The following is a 20,749-nucleotide window of genomic DNA, read 5'->3' on the forward strand; positions in this document are numbered from 1 at the left end:
ATATATTGCATTTTAGAGGAGCTTATTCAATTTTAAGTAACTTATACTTTTTAATTTACAAATATTTTTAAATTATTTTTAATATTTACTCGTCATTTCATTTAATTTTATTCTAGCATTTAAAGTATTTTTATTTTATATTGGATAATTTTACCTCCATTCCTCATTGTTGTTTTTATTTGAAGTGTGGCCAAATCAATAAATCACACTTTTATACAAAGCATCTTCATAAAAAGATGTTTTTTGCATCTTCATTTGAGTAGCTCCCATTGTCTTATTCTAGCTCTCAAGTCTCAATTAAGCCTTTAATGTAATGGTCGAGATATTGCTCCTCCTTTTACCTTCAAATCAACAATAATCACGAGAATCTAAAAGGGAAAAAAAAAAAAGATATGGACAAAAGGTGTGATTTTTTATAATATTGTTATTTTTGCGATTTTTCTAAAATATAGAGACATTATATAAAAAAAAATAATAAAGCAAGTGTTTTGCATTTTGGTTTTTATAAAATAAAAAAATTATCAAATATGATTTCAGTAATTTTATTTTTTAATCCTTTTTTAAACATAAAAATCACATAATGTTATTTCATTTTTTTAAAAAGAAATCCTATAGTTTAATTTTACTGCTATTTTAATTTTTTTAATTTTAAAAAATTAGAGTACGATTTCACCAATTTAAAATATCGTTGGAAGCTTTTTTTTCCATCAACAAGTGCCCATAAAACTGTATTATTCCCATCGGGTGGCGTACTTGGACATTTTATTACCACTCGTCCACCAATATAGAGATTAAAAAGTGGGAATCTGATCTAATGGCTTTTTTTTTTTTTCAAAAGAAGGACAAATGAAAACAAAAATGAGAGTCTATTCCAGATGTCTTGATAGTATTGAAATTGAAGAGGTGATGGCTGCCTATATCCATATTTTTGGGTTGATAATCAAAATAATTTTTAAAAAATTATTTATTATATTCATTAATTTAGCTTTGAAAAGATCAAAAGCCTTCAATTAATAAAAGATACAAGATATTAGATATGAATTAATTAAATTAGTTATTTTATTAGTTAGACAATAACATATTAACAAAAAATTAATTTAATTTACTGTTATACTTTTCAAGAATTAATTTAAAATGCTTAATTTTTAAAAAGTAAATTAATACATATTTAATCTTTTGAGTAACTATTTTGACTATTATCCACAGTGAATTTACCTCCACATTTCTCACTAAAATGAGTAAACTATTATTCCTACCCACAAAAATTTTAAACGTTGACAAATCTACTTACGAAATAACAAAATTAAAGTTATACCCATAAAAAATCGGCTCTGTACGACAAAACTATTCAGACACTAAAAATTCAATTAAAAATTTTAAATTGCTCTTCTCTTAACCTTAATCTCAACCTTTCTCCCCAAATCTCAACCCTCTCTTTATTCTGGATTTCACCACCTTTATCAATACCACCGTCGCTAATCATCAACCCCATTACGCGTCTTGGTGATTGAGAAGCGGCAGTAAAACGGATACCATAGGCGGTTAACAAGGTATTCAAGAGATGGTGTATCCAATTCAAAAAGCACAATTCCAGAATCATCCCAAGTCTGGAAACTCTAAACGTTTTAAGGAAGGCACGAGATCTTGAGGGTGCTTATGTTGGGGGCACTGTAACGACCCAACTTCCAGTACGTCATGATCGTACTAAAAGTAAGGCGTTACTAACTTGTTTTCTTCTATTATCTATTTAATATTGAGCCTTTACGTCGATATCGCATTTCAATTTTTAAGAACATTCTAGAAAATTTTGTTTTTATTAATTAAAACCACATATTAAAGATCTTCAAGTAATAATAATCACATAATTATTAATAATAATAAATGCTATACGAATACATTTAGTATAAAACTTGAATACAATACCTATCCCTCTAGATAAAATAAAAATTAAAGCAACAATGGCGAGGGAACTCTATAAAAGCAACAGAAATCATAAGTAAATCTACTAATCGTCCGCAGCTTCATATTGAGTCTCTTCGAACCTGTGTCATTGAAAGGGTGGAAGATTTTGAGATGAGAACAAACCACACGTTCTTAGTAGGAAATGAGAATGTCGGAAAAGTAATGAATATAATACAAATAGTTAACTGACTCAATAAAACTATTTTGTTAAATCTTTGGAAAATACTTTTTTTTTTTTTTTTACTTTATTAATTAATTACCTTCTTTAAATTTCTGAACTTAAAGCAAATCTCAAACACAACCTCAGTTTCTAATCACAGAGAAACGATAGCACAAGAAACAGATCAACACATAAACAAATTGCAATAAGATGTGTAGCACAATCACAGAGAAACAACATAAGCAAATACAATCAAATACAAATGCACAAATAAGGATGATGCATGTCTAGTCCTAGTGCAGGCCATGAGCTCATGTGTCAGTTGCCTACTCACTCCCGACATTACTCGAGCACCAGTTCTAGATATGGCTTTCCAGATACATACTGTGTGCTTATAAGTCTTATGGCTAGGCCGTATATAGTGTGACTTTTAATGTGCTTACATCTGAAAAACAGTTTTCAGTGTGTGGGTGTCTCCACTATACATTTGGCACTAAGGCCCAAACAAAGTCGCATCTGCTCTTCTGTGGCAGACAATCTCTTAAAGCTATTTTTTTCTTTATCCTTGTCTTCTACTCTCCTGTGGCAGAGGCCCTTTTAGTTAATATATTCTTTTAATCTTTGTTTTCTGCTCTCTCTTATGGCAGAGATTCTTTTTCTTAATAAACCAAACTCAAGTCATTACTTAAAACAAACTCCCTTCTCAAAAGATTGAATGTAAAACCTTATACTTTCTTAATAAATCGATATGGAAACAAGACTTTCCGTAATAAATCGAAATCAAATAATATTATTGAATCAAATTTTCTTTTAAATAACGCTTTAAACAAGTCTCAGAGTTTGATAAAATTTCGATAGCATTTCCTCTAAATTCGGACTATGCCACCCTCAAGGTCCCAACCAAACCATTTCTCAACCTTTTCAAATATCAAATAATTTACAGTAGTTAAAACGTTTTCTTTGAAGCTAAACCACTTTCTATTTTAATAAAATTCAGACATTTTAAATCTTGTACTATTGAATCAAACCAATAGTTATTAATAAACCAAATCAATAATTTCTCAAAATAAGCTTATAAATCGAATTTTTAAAATGAAATCAATTTTTTATATATTTTTACAAGAAATTGGACAGCATCTCCCTTAAAATTGGATTTCACCACCCTTTCGGGCTCCCTCAATCTCATAACTTCCCAATAGTCAGCATATTTATCATTGCACAATTCTATTCTTTGTAAAATCATTTATAGATCTTCAAAGCTACTACTTTTAGTTAAGGAATTCAATTTTAAGAACTCAATTTGAAAATCCAAACTCATATCTTTTCATCATTCAACAGACTTCCATTTCATAAATTATTTATTAGAATTTGATTCAGTAACCAATTACAACGCTATTAAGTAGAAACCAAAACTTCCGACATGCATTCAATCTCAAACAACCTTACAAGCATTAAACGAATTTTCAATTTACAGGCACATAATCATCATCATACTAACCCCAAAATCAATTATTGTTCACTGTCACAACCAAAAACTCAATCAGAACCACAACCAAACATTCACAGCCAAGAATCCAAATTCAATAATGTTAAAATTGTTAACATATTTGCAATTATCTACTATACTTTTAGGGATTCTTAAATTAAAACTTTTAATTTTAAAAACAAACCTCCTACCTCAACTCGTCGAAACTTGAAAGCTATACAACGCGTCAAAGACTCCCTTTTTTCTCGACCTGTAACAGCGGCAACCATCAAACACCACATGCAAGAACCGAAGCTTAACCCTATCGTAATAACGCCACAGAATACTAAGCCACAAATAACAGAAATTGATATATCAAGGTTCTAAAAAGAAATTACTTACTGTACTTAGAAAGTAATAGAGGAATAAAATCGCAGTGGCTCCGGTGACGAATCCTAGCAACCACCACGTCGTTTTCCGGTGACAGAGACTCAGCGACGCAAACTGTAACACCCTACCACACAAAGCTTTACGCTTAAGTCGTAAAACAGAGGTGATGTGGTATTACGACCTCTAAAATAAAATGAGTACATATAATAGCAGAAGAATTATAATATGCTAGGAGCCTTGAAGAATAGAGGGAATAAAAATCGCAAAATAAAAACACAATGCTCAAGGAACGAGTTGACTTGCGTGCTAAGAAAACCATAACTACTAAACATAAGATGACAAAAGTAGGAATAGAGTGCCAAAGATACAAAATAACAAACTCTTGACTCAGCCTGCGAAGTCAAGACTGGCTGGAGAATATTTACATATATATACATACATATCCAAAATCCAAAAGTACATATACACAATCCTACCTCTCCATAAACCTCTACGAGGATCAAAATAACAAGTTATGCGGAGAGAAAACCAAGTATATATATATATAACAAAATAACCCTGTAACCACTCCGCTTCAAGAGTCCAGACGCCTAACGAGATGCCTCTCGACATGCATCTGAAAAACAACAACATAGTATGGAATGAGAACCGGAGGTTCTCAGTATGGTAAAGGTGCCACACACATAATATATAAGGTCCTGGGAATGCCAGAGGCAATCCTAGAACGCCGACACTCAGATTATAGAGCTTAAAGTATTAAATAGAAGCCATAAAAGGTGGGTTTTCTAAGAATATGTAAACGTGACTTAACTTAACCTTAAACATAAATCTCATACTGCCATTCCTCCATACCTCCAACTCCATCATGCATTTTCACAAACAAATAGACAGATAAAGGCAAACACAAGAAGGTTACAACTACTGCAGGTAACAAATACACATTTAGTATGGAAAATACAGATAGGCACACCCAATTAAAGCACAAGCAAGTAATTCAAGTAATATGCATATGATGCATGCCTGTCCTATGGCTGATGAGGCTCATCTGTCGGTTATCCAGCCAACCTGACAAGTCTAAGTTGTCCTTAAACTGTCCCCCGACGTGCATCCCCAAGAGTCTATGCATAGATTTTTCTCAAATAATCAATATTGCTCAATGGGGGTAACATTCCCGGGAATTTATATAGTGCCCAGTCACACTTACGTCGTAGGGTCAACAGAGTATCGAGTTTTCAACCTGGTACACGTGGTGGCAAGCCACGACACTTAATCCAGGGAATCTCGTATCTCAGATTATTCAAATTCATAAGCCATATAAATAATTCAATTATAATTCATCAACATCCACATCATTCTCAATCGCATCTCATCCATCATTATACGTCAATCATATTCAATCCTTATCCTTCATTTCACACCTCCCATTCCGTCCATCAATAGTTCCAATTCAAAACATAATTCATTCTTTTCTAAATAAATCAAACTTAAAACATGCTCATTTTCTTAATAACTCTAAATCAAACAATATAACATTTGAGTCTAAATCTTTTTAAATAATCATATAAACAAAATCTCTAATTTTTATAAAATTTCGGCAACATCTCCTCTAAAACTCGGACTTTGCCACCCTTTTCGGGTCCAAACCTGCTTTCTTTTCAATTCAACATACCCTTCCTCATTATCATAACAATCACCACAATAAATCTACCTCAGATAAACAATTATACTCATACAATATTCAAATCCAACAATCCAAAATTCAACTAAGAATCATAGTTCACAAATCCTAGGCTTTTAACATAAAATACCTCATTATCACAACAACCTTCACAATAGTTATACCTCAAATCAATAATCCACCAAATCATTAGTTAATCAACAAGAACCAAACTAACCATGTTCATCAACAATAACATTCAACCATAATTCTCTCCAAATTAACATAACAACATTCACCATCCAAAATTAATAACTAATTATTCAATAAACTTCAACCAAATATATTCATCGACAAATTACTAAACATTAAACATACACCTGCATTCCAACTTATCCTATGGTCGTCTAGCCTAAGTTTTCACAGAACATTATATATTAAATGCAAGAAACCTAAACCATACCTTGGCCGATTTCCACGTAACGACCAAAGCTATTTATTCAAAACCAAGATAGCCCCTCAAAACTCAACTAATTCGCTTCCCCCAAGTTCCAGTATTCACAATTTCAAGCTCCAATTATTTATTCACAACCTAATGCACATTCATAACACATATATATCCAATTTAATACTCAAAGCTCAAATTCAATGAAAATAAAATAGAATTATCGTATCCTCACCTTACTCAAGCTTCACATAAGCAGGAGTGAACGTTTTTCTCAAGCTAATTGGATCCTAAAACATCAAAAATCAAAGAAATTCAATACCCCTTCTCAAAACTCGAAAATTGGGAGAAATGAAGGCTGAGTGTGAAATAACGAGTTACCTATGAAATTGTTCCGATAGAAATGTAGAGCTCGACGCGGTGAACGCGTGGCCGCAAACAGTGTGGCGATCGGAGCTCGAACGGAGGAGTTACGGTATTTGAAAAGTAACGTGAGGGTTCGGGAGTGTTTTTCGTTCTTCTCCTCCCGGGGAAGCTTTCAGCTTCACCTTGCTGAAATGAGGGAGAAAGCAATGCGTGGGTTCGTTTAATAGGTTGGTCCGGTTGGACCGAGGGTCTGGCTTGGGCCCAGTTCAATCGGTTTGACCCATTCGGTCTAATCTTGGACCGATTTTTCTCAAAATTTGTGTCAAAATTATCGTTTCAATGAGTTATATCCTAATTTGATATAATATTCACATTTCTAATCCTCCTTATTAAAAAACTAATTTATTGACTAATTATCTACTAATTTAACCGGGGTTTACACAAACCTCAGCAGAAATGACGTTTGGGCAGTGACGGAGCTCCCTCTTCTCTACCCCTGCTGGCTCCTGGTTCGTCTCTCTCTCACCGGGACTTCACCACTGTGACGACGGCAGTTTCTCGCAACAGCATATATAGGAGTACGGCGATGGTAGCACAACCCTCCTCCGCTCCATGGCGTTCTGCTCCTCGCGTCTGGCTCTTTCTTTCGTGTTCGGCGGCGACAGATCTGGCGGCAACGGGAGTCACGGTGGCACGAAATGGAAGCTCGAATGGTGGCTCGGCAGTGGCGAGGAACAACGACAGAGTGACAGTGCTATTTCATCTTCTTCCTTGCGAACTCGTCTCTCTCCTTCTCATCTGTTGGCGGTTCAAGGTGGCGACACAAGTGACGGGTTCGGCGGCAGAGCTTCGGCGGCTATGTGTGGTGGCAGCAGCTCCCCCTCCTCTCTTCTCTCTTCCCCGTCACAGTCTCACTCTCGGATCTCTCATTCTCTCTTTTCTTTCTCTTCTGATTTCTACTACTACTATGTGTTAGCATTATAGAGAAGAAAGGGAAGCGGTATGGTAGTGAAGGGATTGGAAAAGTTAGGGTTTTATTTTGGGGGTTAGGGTTTTGTGTATGAAATTGGGGATTTTAGGTAATCTAGTAAATTTTAATAAAATTAAAAGGTAATATAGTAATTGAAAACTAATTTTGAATCCAATAATAATATTTATAAAAGTATCATTTAATCATCAGTTTACAAATTATTTTTAACTCAATACTCTAATTCAATATTTGGAGATAATCAAACTAACTTTCTTTAAATTATAAAATAGAGTTAAAAATCTAATTATTCAAATTAGAGCATTTAAAATTCTTATTATCATTCAATTACTAAAGCTTTAAATCATATATAAGGAATTGCTTAATTGATATATAAAATCTCTTAAAAATATAATCTCAATTAAATATAATAAATTATAAATAAATTTTTTATTTTTTTTTAAATCCGGAGTCTTACAGGCACAGTGCTGGAATATCTGGATGGTGAGGTGCATGATTTCTAGAAGAGGACAACCAGAAAGAATGGAATCCACGTTATCAGGAGAGTCAAGAAATAAGTTGAGGGTCTTGAGCGATGGCAGGTGAATCGACGACGGTGCTTTTACAGTTAGCTCAAGAGTCACACTAAGCAAGTTGAGGTTCACTAGCGCACAACGTTCTTATTGAAGTCAAGGTAGGACAGTCGATAAACCAGGCTCAAGTTTTGGATTTGGAGCGAGTTTCGCTGGACCAAAATTGCTTTCGCCAGATCCAGGAATCGACTGTACTGTTTTTCTGGGCTTTCACCTCCACAACGCTTAGATCAGGGATGAAGGAGAAGTTGAAGATCTGGAGATCTTTCCAGAGGTGGCGCCACTTGTGGGATAGGATGCAGGTTTTGGCGGAGGTACTTGTTGGGAGGAAGGAGAGGATGTGGCAGAGGATAAAGCTTACCTAGGCTACTGATGATCCCGCCGTCTAGCTTGTAAAGAGGGTTTGTATCGACTATGGAAGAAGAGGGGAGAAGTTCTTACTTCAATGCTTTGAGGGGAGGGTAATTTGGGATTCTTTAGTAATTTTTTAGGATTTGAAAATAGTTTTGTTGTACTAAGTTGATTTTTCATGGGTACTGTTAGAGTATAATTATGATCCATTAGCTTTTATTAAAATTATTTAGCATATCTAATTGATCATAAGTATATTCTAACATAAATATTGCTAATTAATCTAATTGATTTTAATTATATTCTAACAAGTATAACATTAATTTTATTGTTTCATGAATAAATTTTGTCAGCGTTTAGAATTTTCGTGAGTAAAAATACAAAAATGTTATTTGTACATTAAAATTAGTCACCAATATATTTGTGTATAAATATATGTGTGGTCTAATTTATTTTTAATGTGTATTTATATTCTAACATATATTTTATATTAGTGGCTGATTTTAATAGTTGATTTTGGTGTCTAGGCTGTAACATAATTCGTAAAAATAATAGTTTATTCTATTAAAATAGATCAGATTAGAATAGCTAACCTAAGCGGATAGTCATTATATGGTGCTCATGCATGAGATGCATAGGACAGTCTTGAATTTATTGTCCCTGTTTTGTTTTCTTTCTCGGACATACAAATTAAACTGAAGGGCAAAATACACAGGATCTTTTTTAGCATTATCGCCAAAACCAAAAGGTATCCGGGGACCTGCATTACCAGCTTCAGTATTCAGTAGGATAATGAGTAGTTCTCTCTAATAGATCATTCAATTCAAATACTGAAGGCATTTAGATATTAAGACAAACAAAAAATAAGGCATTTAGATACTATCAAAATTTTAAAGTGAAAACAAAATTAGACAGAGGGATTTTATATTATATTATATATGTGTGTGCCTTATTTATATTTTTGTTGGATATAAAAGCATTGGTCTCATTTATAATATTTAAATTTATTTATATTTCCTAATTTAATTGTGTGTAATAAGAAACGGAAAATAGAAGGAAAAGAACAAAGAAAGGCTAGTTCTTTTTTTTTTTGGGTTTTAATTTGGACACTTATTAGAGATGCAAATATAGAGATATTTTATTAAAAAAATAATAGTACAAAAAAACTATTAAAAATAAAATTAAAATAAATTAAATGTAAATAATATTTTTATAAGAATAATATTATATAATTAATAAAAATTATTATTTTTAATTAATAATTAATTAATATTTTAAATTTTAAATATTAATATTTAAATTTAAAATTTTAATAGTATAAAATAAAATATTAATTAATTATTGATTAATATTAATAAAAAATTTAATAAATTTAATTAAATTATTAATTTATTTTTAACTATTAATTTTCGACAATCAATTATTTCGAGTAAAGAGATACTCTCATACATTCTGTCCCAGAAAAAAAGAGATACCCCCACTCAGAGATGAGGACCGAGGAATTAAGATTTAGGAGTCTAGACTAATCACTGTTCACTGCTGCAATGTTACTGTGCCTAATACGTGTTCGTTATGCGACCACACTTTGACATACACCAACAGTATAATAATGCATGCCATTGCGAAAATGCTTTTGACATCTTCCGTAACAGTGCGTTTTGATTATTTTGTCCACAATTATTCTACAATTTAAAATATTTTATAAATTAAAAATTAAAAAATCTTTACTACTTTTATTTTCTTCTATAAAAGATTTAAAACTTTATATATATATATATATCATTTTACAAAAGTTCGTATAAATACATGTAAACAATCAAAGAAAATCGCTTCCCAATAAAATTTTAAACGTAACACTGTAATTCACTTTTATTTTACTTTATTTTATTTTTAGTGAAAACTCAAGTGAAGTCGACTTCACGTGAAACTGATACTCAAAGTTGCTAGATAAAAATTTAGTCAAATCAGTTAACGAACCTCTCAGATATCAACTTCACGTGAAGTCGCCCGCACCACCTTTAATTTTATATTATATTAGCTATTAAATTAACTTCTATGTGTATGTATAAATATATTCAGCCGCGGAGCCACAATGGCAAAGAAAGGTAATGGTTTTTTTAATTTTAATTTTTTATATATAAATTATATGTAAATTTTAATTTAATCTCTTTAAAATTTTATTTCAGTCTTATTTTATTATATAAATATTTTTAACGCTCTTCTAATATTTTATCTAACTTCGCGCTCTTGTGTTCAAGTAACATCATTTACGCACGCGCACATACATAAATTAAGCAAAAATTTTTAAATTTAAAATATATTTATTCAAATCGATGAACACATATACCCATTAAATAATATATGATTTAATTATTTTATTAGGCTCTATAATTTTATTAAATTATACTTAAATTTTTATATTTTTAATTAAATTTTTATATTATTTTTAATTTTATAATAAATTTTTTTTAGTGTCAAAAATATTAGAATTAATTGAATATTTTTTCATAAATTAAAAATATTATAATTAAGAACCTAATTAAATCTTTAATCACATATTTTTTTGAAAAATATTCTATTAATTTTAATATTTTTAATATAACAAATATCAAATTATAAATTAAAAGTAATATACAAATCTAATTAAAAAAATATAAAAATATAATTATAAATCTAATAAAATTATAGAAACTAACAAAATAATTAAATCATAATATATTTACCTATTAAACATTCATCAACTCATAGCTAAATAAATTAATGTGGTGGAAAATATATGATTTTGTAAAGAGAAGCGATAATATTTTAAAAAATGTCTAATAATAATAAATTTAATTTTAATATACTATTCATAATATTACATTAATAAAAAAAATTTATATTAATTATATGAATAATCATTAAAAAAATGTGTAAAATATTTTATATTGTTGTAAGTCAAAATGATACTCATACTAAAATTTAACAAGTACTAATGCTAGAAAAATAATGATATAAAGTTATACTATTTAATTTAATATTCATAATTTTATATATGTAACCTCTATAATTATATATTTATCAAATCTAAATTCTCTATTTATTTCAATAATATAATTAAAAACTTAAAATAAAAAATATATTAAAAAAAGTAAATTATATCTCTCTTTAATTTCTAAACTATGACCTCACGCATTTTCGAATAAAAATACTGGATAATTATGTATCTTATAGTTAAATCAACGTTAACAAAGTTGTTGTCTATTATAATATATTAAAGAAGAATTTAAAATAGTGTTAAGGTGAATAAATGATCTATAAGATTTTAAGTTTTATATAAAATTGTCATGTTTTTCATTGTAATAATATAAAAAAATATCTATTTTAAAACTATATTTGTACTATCATAAAAAATAGCATCTATATAAAATTAATGTAACATTAATCTCATAATTTCACATACTAAACTATTTAATTCAAAAAGAAAATATATATAGTATAAAATTATTGGTCTAAATTCTAATATTACATATCTTATTTGAGGAAGCTATTTTATTTTATATAAAAAGCTATTTATGTATTTATCTATCTATTAATTTATTATAAGGTATAAAAAAATTAAATAATAACAATAAATTCTTGGCATATTACATAACTTTTAATATTGCTATATAAATATTTTAGTGAAATTGTTATTTATAGTTTTTCTATCATTACATTACTTTTTATTCTTTTTATGCAGTATTTAATCTTACCTTTTAATAATCTTTTTATACTCTTGATATTTATGTAAGATATTCTATGTCTTTAATCATAATGTTATTTCTCTTTAATATATAAATATTAATTATTTAATAAAATTTAATTTTTTTTTCTTTTATTCTCACTCCTATTCATATTTATCGTACAAATTAACATTCATTTCACATTTTTTTCATTTCCTGTCAAAAAATCTCATGTCTCTCACTCTTTATTTTTATTTTTATTAATGTTTTACAAAATTATTAACAAAATTTGATTCATGACCACAATTTTTTATTTTAGCTTAGTTAGTTTGCTAATTATATATTTGCTTATTATTTATTGGATGATAAATTTTTAAAATATTATAATGTATAATGTTCTTATAATATTTTAAATTTTCTTTTTCTTATCTAGTTATGTTTATCAATTATGTATTATTTTGTTATTTATATATCATTTTTTTAATATTATTGAGTTATAATAATAATATTAAAAATATGTGATATCATAATTCATAAAATAATAGATGTCATTTTTAATTAGTAAAATATTTTATTTATATTTACATTTACATTCATTATTACAGTATAATAGTTAAATTATATATATATATATATATATATATATATATATATATATATATATATATATATATTATGCTAGGTAATTAATGATCTTTTTGAATAACATAAACAACGAACTTTTAAATTTAGTTATTATTAGATATTAATTACTTATACTATTAATTAAATTTGAGATTAATTTATTTTTTAATTTCATTATTCAGCAATGTTGTTATCTACCTATAATTTTTTATATATTAAATAATAAATTCCTTGGAACATTAAAAATGAAAGGATTTTAGGATTTAAATCTAGTTATTATAATTAGGATTAAGTACGATTTTTATTATTAACGTAGAGGCCAAAAATTTATTTCGTCTTTGATTTTTTTTTCGCTACAAAATGATCTTAAAGATTTCAACTTGTTTTAAAATCGTCATTTTCACCAAATTTTTTATTCTTATTACCATTTTATCCCTAATTAAAAAAATTATAAAATTAAAAAAAAGAAAGAAAGGAAACGAGGGAGGAGAAAAAAGAGAATGGGGCGGGGAAAAAGAGAGTTGGGGGAGGAGGTGTGGGAAAGGTGGCTGTCGTGTCGCCGCCTGTGATGGAGAGTAGGGAATCTTCACGCTGCCGCCGCCTGCTTCCTCGCCGCTATTTTCTCGCCGTTCTCGTTGTAATTTGCGGTGTCGCCACCACTGCCGCAGCTATTTCCACGCGATCCGCCACCACTGCCGCATCTCTCCTCTCCTCGCGATTTGCAGTTCACCGCCGCAGCCCCTCCTTTCCCACCACCGCCGCAGCCCTTTTTTCTTTAATTTTTTTTGTTTTTGCTTCTGCTTCTGGTTTTATTTTTGTTGTTGCTTTGATTTCATTATTTATTGTTGTTATTGGTGTTGTTCTTCTAATTGTTGTTGTTTCATTGTTGTTGTTATTTCATTCTTGTTGTTATTTCACTGCTTCTACTTTCTGCTTTTGCATTCTATTTCTGCATTTTATTTGGGAAAGATGAGAAAGAATATTGTCGTCCAAATGACAATTTTTAAACAAACTAAAACCTTAAGGATTATTTTGTAATAAGGAAAAAGCCGAAGAATAATTTTTTGACTTTTATGTTAGGGATCAAAATTGTACTTAACTCTTATAATTATTAAAATTTTGTCGTGTTGCATGAGCAGGCGCACCCCACTCCATGCCTTCCCCTTGCCCACTTTCTTTTCATATAAAGAGCCCTTCCCAAATGCTCACCAGTCAGCAGTAATTAGCACCCTATCTAAATTATCAATATATAATTAGCAGTTTAGCACACTAATAAATGCCATTAAACTAACGTTGCTTGCTACATACACGATGAGCCGCCATAGGAACCCAGCACAAACTTGCCCTCCCACCATAATACCACATCAACTCCCCTACGGCTATGGCTATGTACCATCACCACCAGCAGCCGCGCCTCCAACTTCCCACTCCGGCACCATGCGCTACAGGGGCACGCGTCTCCGAAGTGGGAAGTGGGTGTCGGAGATAAGGTTACCACGTACCACGAAGCGCATTTGGCTGGGGACATACGCATCTCCTGAGATGGCTGCTGCTGCTTACGATGCTGCTACTCTTGCATTGAGGGGCCCCGAAGCCCATCTCAACTTCCCCAATTTCATACTCTCTTACCCTATTCCTGCTTCATTCTCCGATGCTGATATTCGCGCTGCCGCTGCCGTCGCTGCCTCCTTCGTCGCTCAGTATCGGACTACCACCGAGGCGCCACCAGCGATTACTACTTCTGCTGCTGCTGATAGCTATTCCTACAACAGTAGTATCGGACAAGTAGAAGGGATGATAGGAGATTATTTTGATGAGGATGAGCTGTTGAATATGCCGAGTGTGATCCAAGACATGGCCAGAGGACTGCAGATTAGCCCCCCAAGGATGCCTTCTTTCTACTCCGATGATTCCTCCGACGACATTTATTCGGACCTGTATACCCTTTGGTAATAATAACTCCACACCACACCAGAGGATCGGATGAGGATATAATAATTATTATCAGAAGATAAAAAAAAACAGTCAGAATTTGCCTTATTTTATATTAATTAATTATCGTAACAATTAATAAATACTAAATAAAGCAAGTTATAGCTGTTTTTTATTTTCTTTGGTTACCAAACATTTCCATTATCATAATATTATGTTGCATGCTAATAATTGTAAATCGGCATCAGCATAAACTACATGGTGCCTATTAGCAGAGTGTGAGAGTGTGTGTTTCTAGGTCTTGGGGGTTCACTTTCACGGTGCACCTTCTCAGGTGAAGATTGCTTTCTATCCAAAGAAGCTAATAATTTGAAGATCAGACTTGGGCATGAAGAGATTATTATATCTCACGGAACCAGCCCTTTTAATTTCTTTCTCCCTTGTCTCATCTCTAAGCTTCTATTTAATATTATAATATGTCACATGGAACTATCTCTTCTGCCAGTGGTATTAGTCCATAGTGAATTTGTGTAATATTTATATATGAATGACTACAGCTTTGGTATTTCCTTTGTTGTATCTCTGATCTGCTGTGGACCCAAACACAAACTAATGTTTGCTTCCTTATATATCTTGATATGAATTCTCATTGAAGACTCATCAAATTCACCTGCAAGCTAAGCTAAGTAGTATCTAGACGCACACACAGACATCACATAAATATCACACATACATGTCTTAATTTTATGCATCTATCTTGATTATTAGAAGAATTATAATAGATGATATGCATGATTCAAGATTCATCAAAGTAAACAATAATGTGCATATGTGATCAATTTGCATTATATGTGTGAGGTAGTATTGTCTTGATGAGTTTCAATTCCATTGTTCACATCTGACCTGCAACACTAAGCAAGCATTTAAAGAGAAGAAAAATAATGGATTCAAACCAAACTAGCTACGCATCTATATCTTGATTTTATGCATCTATGTGAGATAAGAAAAATGACAAGTTAAACCACATATTTCCAGATCAGAAGCACCAGCATTTAATTGAAAAGCTGTGAAATGATAACGAATTCATACTAACTGACGCATCTCTTATTATTTAATAATTTAATGCATATATCTCGATTAGAAGAACGATAAGCTCCTTCTGATGATGATGATGATAGGAGTACGATTAAATTGAAGATTCATAAAAAATATGATGTATTCAAACAAATAACACATCATCATCTCTTCACTTTGTACAACTATATATCGATCTCAGAACTACAACACCAATATTAAGGAATCAGTGAAATAATAAGTTGAACCAAAAAAAAATGAATCTCTTAGATATCTAGTTTTATGCATATGCTATCTCAGATTTAAAATAAATGATAAATTTCTTCTTTTTCCCCCTGAGTTCAAGCGAGACTTTCTTCGTATTAAACTAGCTTCGTTTTCTTGAGATTATTTCAGGTTTGTTGTTATTGCAAGACATTCTCGAGTCCTATATGTATATATATATAGAGAGAGAGATAGAGAGACAGATAGATGAATTTCATGTCGATAGCCTGATATAGATACACTGCACTTATATGGATAAGTAATTATTAATTTCATAATTAAAATATTTTAACATAACATTCTTTAATTATATTAAAATTAAAATTAAATTAAAATATTAAAATTAAAATTAAAATATACCTATATTATGTATTATATATTATTATCTAATTTAATAATCAAATATGTTACATGATATTTTTTTATTAAAATTGAGAAAAAATATTTTTTTTTAAATTAATAGATTTCTTTCTTAAATTATCTCATCTATCTCTTTTTATTTTTTATTTCTCTCTACTATTTTTACTTTATATAATTTATATTTTATATTAGTAATTTAAAAAATTAAAATATGTTATCAGTTTTTTTTTACAATTAAAATAATTTTTTTTTGAAATTAACAAATTCTCACTCTCACTCTCATTTTTCATCTTTATCTTTCTCTCTCTTTTTTTTCATTCTCTATTTTTTCTATCTTTCTCCCCTACAGAAAATAAAATTAACAAAATAATATAATTTAAATAAAAAATATTATTATTATTATTATTATCATATACATAATTTTTTAGTTTTTTATTTAGTTTTAAATTTTTACCGCTTATCTTTTTAATCTATATTTTTATTTCTCTTCTTTTAAATATTTATTACATATAATTTGGAGAGAATACTAATGTTATAATTAAAAGTTAGAATCAATATTTAATTATTTTAAAAAAATTAATTTTAAATTTATTTTATAACTATCAGTATAATTTTTTTATGCTAATATCTAGTTATATTTTTATATACACAGGACGAAAAAATATTATTTTTAAGTAGTAAGTATAAAAATTAATTATTTCTATTTGTTCAACAGACTTAACAGTTAACACCTAATTAAATGTAAAAGTATACACGTTAAATTGTTTTAAATTTTAGATAACGAATGTTAAAATTAATTATTAATAGCTAGAGACTTTTGTTAACTTACCACTTTTTTGTAAAAGTAATTTGATTTTATAAATCTTTTGTACGATGCATAATTTATACTGTCAGAACAAGTGGACGATAATTTTAGAAAATTTATATTCCCGTTGTTATGAGAATGTTATTATGGGTAAAAATACTAGTGTTAATAAAGTTGAAACATGGATTAAGCCAATATAGAATCGCTATGGACATGATGCAAAGTTTGTGGCTACGGTTGTTATGGCAAGATGCTGGTATTGTTGATCAAACGTAGGGGCGCGTGCTATCCCTTTTGCTAATTGTAAAAGTCATATATATATATATATATACCCAATTAGGATAAGGATGAAATGTTGGGGACTTATGTTCTACCAGTCTGTTTTCTATTTAAAGAGAGGATGAATGTCCTCAGATGATCTATGGTTCATTCCCCGTCCAAGAAAAATGGAAGATGATCATTATTGCTATGCACTTTGTTGTATAGAGAAGCACAGCAAGTAACTGCCAAAACAAAATGTGATGTTACAGCTAGTGAGTAGTGAGTAGTGAGTATAACTAAACTTTATTTCATTAATATAACTTATAATTCTTCAATCCACTGGACATTTATTCGTGTAATTTTAATATGAAAATTGAAAAAAAAGGAATAAGTGTAATAAAGGAACCTGTCTTAAGTAATAAGGACTTGACAGGGGATACTGCTCATATTTCGGCTATGGAAAGATTCGGTTCATTATTGCACTGATAAGAAACTCCACCACAAAGCCCAAAACTGTTCTTAAAGTTGCTACACACTTACTTACACCTATAACTAGATGAGAAACGAGACGCTCCTGTATATTTATAGTAGTAGGTTTTACCGAATTTAAAATATACTAGGTTTACTATATTTGTTTCTCAAGTAAATTAAAGTAATGCTCATCCTTTTTGTTTTTCTTTCCATAAATATCTTCCTGCTTCTCCCTTGTCACTACATATTTGGAAAGTAGGTTTATTATTCAAGCTGTTAATTCTGCCTTCTAAAAGAGAGTCTTATTTAGTGTTTGTCTATTTGACATTTTAGTAGTGGCAATCTGGCATGATGACGGTAACGAATTGTTTCATAATGCTGTGGTACAAAACTACAAATGCAGTGAAATTAATAAGCAAGAAAATCTCACTAGTACATATCAACAAAACGAATTTAAATCTTCTAAATTTTAAATTTTACTTGAAAGAATAAAATATAATATCTTATTTTTAAATATTTTTTTAGAGTAAAAGACAAATTTGTCTCTGACCTTTTTTTTTGCAGACATTTTCGTTTCCGAAAATTGAAAAATACTTTCATGTCCCTGACTCTCTGAAAAAAGTGGACATATTTACCCTTCCGTTAGAGTTGCTCCGTTTGGCTTGACGAAAAACAGTAACGTGGTTAACGTAGCGCTTACCTGGCCGTTACGGGCTGTCACGTGGAATGGATTTTTGAAAAGAGGACGTATTAGTCCTCAGGAACCAAAACGCCGTCGTTTCTCTCCCACCCCCAATCTATGAAATCCTTGAACCCTAATCAAAAGGATTATGTGCAAGGATCATTCCCTTTCCACAATTCCGCAAACTGACTCGGATACCCAAAATCCTCAGCAACCTTAAGCAAAACCATCACCTTATCATCACAAGGTCCAGGAGTATCTCAACAAAAACTATTTATCCCATCAAGAGTAACCTGCACACCCTTACGGAACACTGGCACAGGATCCTGCAACTCATTGCAAAGATACGTTCTTCAAGCTTGGAAGCGCCATCAATAAGCTCGGAACGACCCCGGTTAGTTTGTTATCCCTAAGCTGCAAATCAAAGAGGCTATCGCATTTGCACAAATTAGGGATCCCACCGGTGAACTGGTTCTTGTGGAGCGACAACTGAGACAATTGCGTCATATTGGAGAGAACCTCAATTGTCCTCGATAAACAGTTTTGTTGGTTGTTAAGCCACAGGTTGATAATCGAGGAGGAGGCAAGGGACTTGGGCAAGGCTCCGGTGAGATTGTTGTTAGGAGAGGCGAAGGTTCTGGAGACTGGGGAAGGAGTCAAAGATGTCCGGAAGGTCGCCGGTAATTCTAGCGGAACCGAAATTGAGGTCGCTGAGGGTTGATGATTGAGTTAAGTCGGTGGGGAAGGGCCAGGAGGATAGGGAAGGGTTGTTGAAGAGGCTGAGTTTCTGGAGGCTGGTGAGGCCGGAGAATGCGGTGGAAGGGACGGAGGTGAAGTTGTTGTGGCCGAAGTAGGCAGTTTGGAGGTTAGAGAGGTCGGATAGAGAAGGGAGTGGGCCGGAGAGGGAGTTTTCTTGAAGATATAGGTCAGTGAGCTGAGAGAGGGAGTTTAGATCGGAGGGGAGAGTTCCGGTAAGGGACTTAGAGGAGAGTGTTATTTTGGTGAGGTTGGAGGAGTCGCAGGTAATGCGGGTCCATTGGCAGTAAGGGGTATTAGGGCTCAAGGATTTCATAGATTGGGGGTGGGGGAGAAACGGCGACGTTTTGGTTCCTGGGGACTAATACGTCCTCTTTTCAAAAGCTCATCCCACGTGGCAGCTCGTAACGGCCAGGTAAGCGCCACGAGAGCCACGTCACCGTTTTCCGTCAGGCCAGACGGAACAACTCTAACGGAGAGGTAAATATGTCCACTTTTTCAGAGGGTCAGGGACATAAAAGTATTTTCCAATCTTCGGAGACGAAAATGTCCACAAAAAAAAGGTTAGAGACGAATTTGTCCTTTACTCATTTTTTTTATTTTTTTTTATCTCACCTATAAAATAAATAATAAATTTAAGACTACTACCTGCTCGGTAACTCAAGACTGGACCAATAATGTAGGTCGACACCAAAAGAAGAAAAGACAAAAATCACAATCATAAATAATTAATTTTCACAAAAAGGTACACTATGAATATTATATAACATTTTTCCTATTCATATGTTTTGTATGTAATTATTAAAACATATTCATGTGATATTCTTTATATAGCGAAGGCAGGTGATGACTCTCCACTAGAGCATTATGGATGTGGCCTATGTTTATTTCCATTGAAAATCATATTCGTCCCCCATGATGGAAACTCTGCCCAATTATGCATGCGATGACTTGTTAATAAGTTTATAATAGCTTTCTCAGTTTAAGAGGTGGACATCCAAAGACACAGTGCGTGCAATATGTACTATTAAGAAGTTTATCTAGTGTTAGAGTATATCAAAGATAATACGTCAACCAAAAAAAAGTAAAAATATAAGAGGTATTGATATATTTTAAATAGTTACGGTTACCAAATAAATTAATGAAAATTTGAAATAACGTAACTGAATTCTCAACAATAAAATAATAATAATGATTGTTTTAACAATGTTTTGAATTTAATTTTGATAAATCTGATAATCAATAATCATGTATTAGTTACATGTATTTTTTTGTGGCTCATACTTCTTTAACCATTTATTAATGGTTAGATCTTTGTCTATAGAACAAATGTGCTTATTAATTTACTTTTATATTATGATATAGTTTAAAAATAAATTAATGTGCAGTATTACTAAGCAATGTGAAATTAGAAATAATGGTAATTTCTTTAGTTTCATAAACTATAGGATAATTTACAT

At 31.0% G+C, this 20,749-nt stretch overlaps 1 protein-coding gene across 1 annotated transcript; it reads left to right on the forward strand.

Moving 5' to 3' along the window:
• The first annotated feature begins 13,915 nt into the window (after positions 1-13,915).
• LOC112776863 (ethylene-responsive transcription factor ERF027-like) lies at positions 13,916-14,721 on the forward strand. The gene has a single exon (XM_025821132.3). The coding sequence runs from the start codon at positions 13,996-13,998 to the stop codon at positions 14,635-14,637; it is 642 nt and encodes a 213-aa protein (XP_025676917.1). The 5' UTR covers positions 13,916-13,995; the 3' UTR covers positions 14,638-14,721.
• The last annotated feature ends 6,028 nt before the right edge of the window (positions 14,722-20,749 follow it).

The sequence above is a fragment of the Arachis hypogaea genome, chromosome 19 (assembly GCF_003086295.3).
Source record: "Arachis hypogaea cultivar Tifrunner chromosome 19, arahy.Tifrunner.gnm2.J5K5, whole genome shotgun sequence".
Taxonomy (NCBI): Eukaryota; Viridiplantae; Streptophyta; class Magnoliopsida; order Fabales; family Fabaceae; genus Arachis; species Arachis hypogaea.